General features: G+C 48.1%; 1 protein-coding gene across 1 annotated transcript; it reads left to right on the forward strand.

The window, feature by feature from the left end:
* The first annotated feature begins 3,760 nt into the window (after positions 1–3,760).
* LOC120061462 (nerve growth factor-like) lies at positions 3,761–4,606 on the forward strand. Its single transcript, XM_039011292.1, has one exon. The coding sequence runs from the start codon at positions 3,761–3,763 to the stop codon at positions 4,604–4,606; it is 846 nt and encodes a 281-aa protein (XP_038867220.1).
* Positions 4,607–8,972: the final 4,366 nt, after the last annotated feature.

An 8,972-nucleotide genomic window follows, 5' to 3' on the forward strand; every position in this document is an offset into this window, starting at 1 on the left:
AGAGAGACTGGGAGGACCTAGCCAGCTGGTCCTAGAGAGAGACTGGGAGGGCCTAGCCAGCTGGTCCTAGAGAGAGACTGGGAGGGCCAGCTGGTCCTAGAGAGAGACTGGGAGGACCTAGCCAGCTGGTCCTAGAGAGAGACTGGGAGGACCTAGCCAGCTGGTCCTAGAGAGAGACTGGGAGGGCCTAGCCAGCTGGTCCTAGAGAGAGACTGGGAGGGCCAGCTGGTCCTAGAGAGAGACTGGGAGGGCCAGCTGGTCCTAGAGAGAGACTGGGAGGGCCTAGCCAGCTGGTCCTAGAGAGAGACTGGGAGGGCCTAGCCAGCTCCTTCTATTCCAGGCTACATTCCTGTCAAACATTCACTCAGAAATTCCACCAATCACATGCTTGCGGTGGGCAGGTTACAGGTCAAGTATGTAGAGAGTAGTATGTGTATGGACCGAGCCCAGCCACAAACCACATGTTTTTAATGCGTTTGTGGGTTATATCCAATGACTGCATATACGAACGGACAAAGCCATTAATCACGTGTCACCATTCATTCATACGTGACGACTCAAGAGCGCATCGAAGCCAAATGAAGTCAGTTAAGATGGCGTCCTCAGGGGATATAACATGTGCAGTTTGAGATACTCCAGGAAGTGACGTTGCTAGCTCAGTGCTGCCCCCTCTCATGGATGAAGGCCGACCGGGGTACTGCAGGTTGACATTCGCAACTAAATTATCTTTATATTATCTCTTGAGTGTATGATTTAAAACGAATTGGCTCAAAGACATACATCTGGTCTGTTGACTGTCAAGGGTTTGAGTGTTACTTGAGTAAAAATACTTTAAAGTACAACATAAGTTTGTTTTTTTAGGTTTCTGTAATGTATTGTGTATTTCACTCCAACACACACTACTGACTCTAGCTGTCGTCTGGTCAATGCCCACTCATGTTCTATGTCTGTGAAGAGGATTCATAGAACACAGAGTCCATATTGTGTCTGTTTATCTGTGTCTATGGCAGTGTGTTAATGTATCTGTGTCTATGGCAGTGTGTTAATGTATCTGTGTCTATGGCACTGTGTTAATGTATCTGTGTCTATGGCACTGTGTTAATGTATCTGTGTCTATGGCAGTGTGTTAATGTATCTGTGTCTATGGCAGTGTGTTAATGTATCTGTGTCTATGGCAGTGTGTTAATTTATCTGGAACTGTTTCAGGACGTGTGTTGTTGTAGACAGGGCATGTGTTGTTATTGACAGGACTTGTGTTGTTATTGTTGACCTGACGTGTGTTGTTGTTGACATGACGTGTCTTGTTGTTGACAGGACGTGTGTTGTTGTTGACAGGACGTGTGTTGTTGTTGACAGGACGTGTGTTGTTGTTGACAGGACGTGTGTTGTTGTTGACAGGACGTGTGTTGTTGTTGACAGAACGTGTGTTGTTGTTGACAGAACGTGTGTTGTTATTGACAGGACGTGGGTTGTTGTTGACAGGACGTGTGTTGTTGTTGACAGGACGTGTGTTGTTATTGACAGGACGTGTGTTGTTATTGACAGGACGTGTGTTGTTATTGTCAGGACGTGTGTTGTTGTTGAAATGACGTGTGTTGTTATTGACAGGACGTGTGTTGTTGTTGACAGAACGTGTGTTGTTGTTGACAGAACGTGTGTTGTTATTGACAGGACGTGTGTTGTTGTTGACATGCCGTGTGGTGTTGTTGACATGACGTGTATTGTTGTTGACAGGACGTGTGTTGTTGTTGACAGGACGTGTGTTGTTGTTGACATGACGTGTGTTGTTGTTGACATGACGTGTGGTGTTGTTGACAGGACGTGTGTTGTTGTTGACAGGACGTGTGTTGTTGTTGACATGACATGTGTTGTTGTTGACATGACGTGTCTTGTTGTTGACAGGACGTGTGTTGTTGTTGACAGGACGTGTGTTGTTGTTGACAGGACGTGTGTTGTTGTTGACATGACGTGTGTTGTTGTTGACAGGGTGTGTTGTTGTTGACAGGGTGTGTTGTTGTTGACAGAGTGTGTTGTTGTTGACGGGATGTGTGTTGTTGTTGACAGGACGTGTGTTGTTGTTGACAGGACGTGCCTTGTTGTTGACAGGGTGTGTTGTTGTTGACAGGGTGTGTTGTTGTTGACAGGGTGTGTTGTTGTTGACAGGGTGTGTTGTTGTTGACAGGACATGTGTTGTTGTTGACAGGACGTGTGTTGTTGTTGACAGGATGTGTGTTGTTGTTGACATGACGTGTGTTGTTGTTGACAGGACATGTGTTGTTGTTGACAGGACGTGTGTTGTTGTTGACATGACGTGTGGTGTTGTTGACATGACGTGTATTGTTGTTGACAGGACGTGTGTTGTTGTTGACATGACGTGTGTTGTTGTTGACAGGACATGTGTTGTTGTTGACATGACGTGTGTTGTTGTTGACATGACGTGTGTTGTTGTTGACATGACGTGTGTTGTTGTTGACAGGACGTGTGTTGTTGTTGACATGACGTGTGTTGTTGTTGACATGACGTGTGTTGTTGTTGACATGACGTGTGTTGTTGTTGACAGGATGTGTGTTGTTGTTGACAGGACGTGTGTTGTTGTTGACATGACGTGTGTTGTTGTTGACAGGATGTGTGTTGTTGTTGACAGGACGTGTGTTGTTGTTGACAGGACGTGTGTTGTTGTTGACAGGGTGTGTTGTTGTTGACAGTGTGTGTTGTTGTTGACAGGGTGTGTTGTTGTTGACAGGATGTGTGTTGTTGTTGACAGGACGTGTGTTGTTGTTGACAGGACGTGTGTTGTTGTTGACAGGGTGTGTTGTTGTTGACTGGATGTGTGTTGTTGTTGACAGGACGTGTGTTGTTGTTGACAGGGTGTGTTGTTGTTGACAGGGTGTGTGTTGTTGTTGACAGGATGTGTGTTATTGTTGACAGGACGTGTGTTGTTGTTGACAGGACGTGTGTTGTTGTTGACAGGATGTGTGTTGTTGTTGACAGGTTGTGTTGTTGTTGACAGGGTGTGTTGTTGTTGACAGGATGTGTGTTGTTGTTGACAGGACATGTGTTGTTGTTGACAGGGTGTGTTGTTGTTGACAGGATGTGTGTTGTTGTTGACAGGACGTGCGTTGTTGTTGACAGGACGTGTGTTGTTGTTGACAGGGTGTGTTGTTGTTGACAGGGTGTGTGTTGTTGTTGACAGGATGTGTGTTATTGTTGACAGGACGTGTGTTGTTGTTGACAGGACGCGTGTTGTTGTTGACAGGGTGTGTTGTTGTTGACAGGGTGTGTTGTTGTTGACAGAATGTGTGTTGTTGTTGACAGGGTGTGTTGTTGTTGACAGGGTGTGTGTTCTTGTTGACAGGGTGTGTGTTGTTGTTGACAGGATGTGTGTTATTGTTGACAGGACGTGTGTTATTGTTGACAGGGTGTGTTATTGTTGACAGGGTGTGTTGTTGTTGACAGGGTGTGTGTTGTTGTTGACAGGATGTGTGTTATTGACAGGGTGTGTTGTTGTTGACAGGATGTGTGTTATTGACAGGGTGTGTTGTTGTTGACAGGATGTGTGTTATTGTTGACAGGATGTGTGTTATTGTTGACAGGACGTGTTGTTGTTGACAGGGTGTGTGTTGTTGTTGACAGGATGTGTGTTATTGACAGGGTGTGTTGTTGTTGACAGGATGTGTGTTATTGACAGGGTGTGTTGTTGTTGACAGGATGTGTGTTATTGTTGACAGGATGTGTGTTATTGTTGACAGGACGTGTGCCCATGAGGTCGTTGCTGTTGGTGCTCCTGCTCATTGGCATCCAGGCTGTACTGAACATGGACGGGGCCCTGGGCCCGGTGGCTGCCAACCACAGTGCAGAACAACACACAGCAGCCAATGGCAGAGCAGAACAGCAGCGGACGGCCCGCCTGTCAGTGTCACCTCAGCAGGAGCAGCCAGCAGCAGACAGGGAGACTCAGCAGAGACCCAGCCGGACCAGACAGGCCCACAGACCAGCCTCTCTACCCCAGGACAGGAGCTCTTCCCTGGGCCACTCTGAGACAGACTCCTCCTCTACCCCCTCCATCCCGGAGGTGGACCCCAAACTGTTCAGCAAGCGGAAGTACCGCACCTCACCGCGCGTCGTCTTTAGCGACGTCCCCCCGTCTCACCACACCCTGGGGGGGACAGGGGATGAGGAGGAGGGGGTGGGGGATGGGGGAGTGAGGGTGAGGCGGAGAGCGGGGGGGCAGCCCATGCACAGGGGGGAATACTCCGTGTGTGACAGCATCAGCGTGTGGTTGGGGAACCTGACCAAGGCCACGGACATCGCCGGCAACGAGGTGGAGGTTCTACCAGAGGTGAAGATAGACAACGTCCGCAAGAGACAGTTCTTCTACGAGACCACCTGCCGCGTGGCCACACCCCTGGGGGGCGGAGCTGGGGGAGGGGCCAGTTCTAAAGCAGGGTGTCGCGGCATCGACAGCCGCCACTGGAACTCGTACTGCACCAACACACACACGTTCGTGCGTGCGCTCACCAAGTTCAAGGAGCAGACGGCGTGGAGGCTGATACGCATCAACGCAGCGTGTGTGTGTGTCCTCAGCCGCAAGTCCTGGAGGCACTGACCTCTCACCCCTAGGACGATGGACCCATATATACACACACACACACAAACAAACACCGATTGCACAGTCTGACACGTAAATAACCTTGAAACAGCCACTACAGATGTATTGTAGTGTTAGACTCCCCTCCCACACACAGACACACTCCCACACACAGGCACACTCCCACACACAGACACACTCCCACACACAGACACACTCCCACACACAGACACACTCCCACACACAGACACACTCCCACACACAGACACACTCCCACACACAGACACACTCCCACACACAGACACACAGACACACACAGACACACAGACACACTCCCACACACAGGCACACTCCCACACACAGACACACTCCCACACACAGACACACTCCCACACACAGACACACTCCCACACACAGACACACTCCCACACACAGACACACAGACACACTCCCACACACAGACACACAGACACTCCCACACACAGACACACTCCCACACACAGACACACTCCCACACACAGACACACTCCCACACACAGACACACAGACACACTCCCACACACAGACACACAGACACTCCCACACACAGACACACTCCCACACACAGGCACACAGACACACAGACACTCCCACACACAGACACACTCCCACACACAGACACACTCCCACACACAGACACACTCCCACACACAGGCACACAGACACTCCCACACACAGACACTCCCACACACAGACACTCCCACACACAGGCACACAGACACTCCCACACACAGGCACACAGACACTCCCACACACAGGCACACAGACACTCCCACACACAGACACACTCCCACACACAGACACACAGACACTCCGACACACAGGCACACTTCCACACACAGACACACTCCCACACACAGACACACAGACACTCCCACACACAGACACACTCCCACACACAGACACACTCCCACACACAGGCACACAGACACTCCCACACACAGACACTCCCACACACAGACACTCCCACACACAGACACACAGACACTCCCACACACAGACACTCCCACACACAGGCACACTCCCACACACAGACACACTTCCACACACACACTCACCTGTATCCGACCAGCCCCTTCCCCTCTCCCTACCCTACCTCAGTCAGATTTCTGGTTCTTCTAACTTATGAGAACTGCATGTCATATTTATAGTTTATACAGTCGAATATATATTAAATAAGTGTATATATATACAGTGGCTTCGAAAACTATTCAGACCCCATGACTTTTTCAACACAAAATAAATTGCTCATCAAACTACACACAATACCCCATAATGACAAAGTGAAAACAGGTTTGTAGACATTTTTTCAAATGCATTAAAATACACAACAGAAATACCTTATTTACATAAGTATTCATACCCTTTGTTAATTGAACCACCTACACTCTTCCTAGAGCTGGCCGCCCGGCCTAACTGAGCAATCAGGAAAGAAGGGCCTTGGTCAGGGAGGTGACCAAGAACCCGATGGTCACTCTGACAGAGCTCTAGAGTTCCACATGTGGAGATGGGAGAACCTTCCAGAAGGACAACCATCTGTGCAGCCCTCCACCAATCAGGCCTTTATGGTAGAGTGGCCAGATGGAAGCCACTCCTCAGTAAAAGGCACATGACAGCCCGCTTGCAGTTTGCCAAAAGGCACCGAAAGACTCAGACCATGAGAGACAAAACTCTCTGGTTTGATGAAACCAAGATTCAACTCTTTGCCCTGAATACCAAAGCGTCATGTCTTGAGGAAACCTGGCACCATCCCTACGGTGAAGCATGGTGGTGTCAGCATCATGCTGTGGGGATGTTCTTCAGTGGCAGGGACTGGAAGACTAGTCAGGATCGAGGGAAAGATGAACAGAGCAAAGTACAGAGAGATCCTTGATGAAAAGCTGCTCCGGAGCCTCAGGACCTCAGACTGGGGGCGAAGGTTCACCTTCCAACAGGACAACGACCCTAAACACACAGCCAAGGGTCTGAAAACATATGTAAATGTGATATTTTTTTATTTTTTTTATATACATTAGCAACAATTTCTAAAAACCTATTTTTGCTTTGTCATTAAGGGGGTATTGTGTATAGATTGATGAGGGGGAAAATTTATTTAATACATTTTAGTGTAAGGCTGTAAAGTAACAAAATGTGGAAAAAGTCAAGGGGTCTGAATACCATTTTTGTTGTTGTTGATGATGATGCTGTTATTTATTAAACACTTCAGTACATACCTGTGTCCCGTCTCCTGTCTCCCGTCTCCCGTCTCCCGTCTCCCGTCTCCCGTCTCCCGTCTCCCGCCTCCCGTCTCCCGTCTCCCGCCTCCCGTCTCCCGCCTCCCGCCTCCCGTCTCCCGCCTCCCGTCTCCTGCCTCCTGTCTCCTGTCTCCTGCCTCCTGTCTCCTGCCTCCTGTCTCCCGTCTCCCGTCTCCCGTCTCCCGTCTCCCGCATCCCGTCTCCCGTCTCCCGTCTCCCGTCTCCCGTCTCCTGCCTCCTGCCTCCTGTCTCCTGTCTCCTGTCTCCTGCCTCCTGCCTCCTGCCTCCTGTCTCCTGCCTCCTGTCTCCTGTCTCCTGTCACATGGTTGGGGGATACGGATGATCTCTATTAATACCATGTGTGGTTTGCGTGTGCATGTGTGTGCATGCGTGCGTGTCAGAGAGGTGGAATCTCACCCTGTCCGTGTTGACCCAGCATAATACACCTTCCAGGAGAGATGGGATCACCAAGCTGCTCCTAGAACACCGTTATACCTGTCACCTTGGAGACCTTGGAGCACTGGGGTGAACGGAGCCTTCCGGAATGGTGTTGGGAATGACGTAATGTCAGAGCTATCGCTGGTGGTCAGCGAGTCTTCACAGAGGAAGAAGGGGAGGAGCATCCACCTCAGTGAATTTCATAAGAGTTAAAATAGTGAAACATTAAAAAAATATATCCTTTTTAGATAAAACTATACTAAATATATTCACGTCACCAAATAATTTATTAAAACAGACTGTTTTGTAATGGAAGTCTACAGTAGCCTCAACAGCGCTCTGTAGGGTAGCACCATGGTGTAGTCAGAGGACAGCTAGCTTCCATCCTCCTCTGGGTACATTGACTTCAATAACAAACGTAGGAGGCTCATGGTTCCTCACCCCTTTCCATAGACTAACACAGTAATTATCACTTAAACCTATCACGTATCTAACCTATCATGTAGTATCTAAACCTATCATGTAGTATCTAAACCTATCATGTAGTATCTAAACCTATCATGTAGTATCTAAACCTATCATGTATCTAAACCTATCATGTAGTGTCTAAACCTATCATGTAGTATCTAAACCTATCATGTAGTATCTAAACCTATCATGTAGTATCTAAACCTATCATGTAGTATCTAAACCTATCATGTAGTATCTAAACCTATCATGTAGTATCTAAACCTATCATGTAGTATCTAAACCTATCATGTAGTATCTAAACCTATCATGTAGTATCTAAACATATCATGTAGTATCTAAACCTATCATGTATCTAAACCTATCATGTAGTATCTAAACCTATCATGTAGTATCTAAACCTATCATGTAGTATCTAAACCTATCATGTAGTATCTAAACCTATCATGTAGTATCTAAACCTATCATGTAGTATCTAAACCTATCATGTAGTATCTAAACCTATCATGTAGTATCTAAACCTATCATGTATCTAAACCTATCATGTAGTATCTAAACCTGTCATGTAGTATCTAAACCCGTCCACCCAGCCATGTTACCTGGTAGACCCACCACCCAGACATGTTAACTGATAGACCCAAAACCAGCATGTCTACCTGATAGACCACACACCCATGCATGGTTACCTGATAGACCCAGCATGATTACCTGATAAGACCACCACCCAGCATGTTACCCCCGATAGACCCACCACCCAGCATGTTACCTGGAGACCACCACCAGCATTGCCCTGCCGAGACCTCTAAACCCAGCATGTCTACCTGCATAAGACCAACCCACCAGCCATGTATACCTCGTACAGACCCAACCACTCAGCATGTTACCGGATAGACCCACCACCCAAGCCATGCTTACATGCGTAGACACCACCAGCATAATTTACCTGATAGACACCACCTAAGCATGTTCAACCTGATAGATCCCACAAACACCAGCCATTCTTTTTTTTTACCGCATAGACCCAGCACGATGTTACCATGATACGACCCACCACCACAGCCATGTTACACTGATAGACCCACCACCCCAGCTACACGATTACCTGATAGACCACCACCAAGCATGTTACTGCATAGACCACCACCAGCATGTTACACATGGTAGAACCACACCCAGCCATGTTACCTGATAGGACCACCACAGCA

This window comes from Salvelinus namaycush, chromosome 16 (genome assembly GCF_016432855.1).
Source record: "Salvelinus namaycush isolate Seneca chromosome 16, SaNama_1.0, whole genome shotgun sequence".
In the NCBI taxonomy this organism is placed as follows: domain Eukaryota; kingdom Metazoa; phylum Chordata; class Actinopteri; order Salmoniformes; family Salmonidae; genus Salvelinus; species Salvelinus namaycush.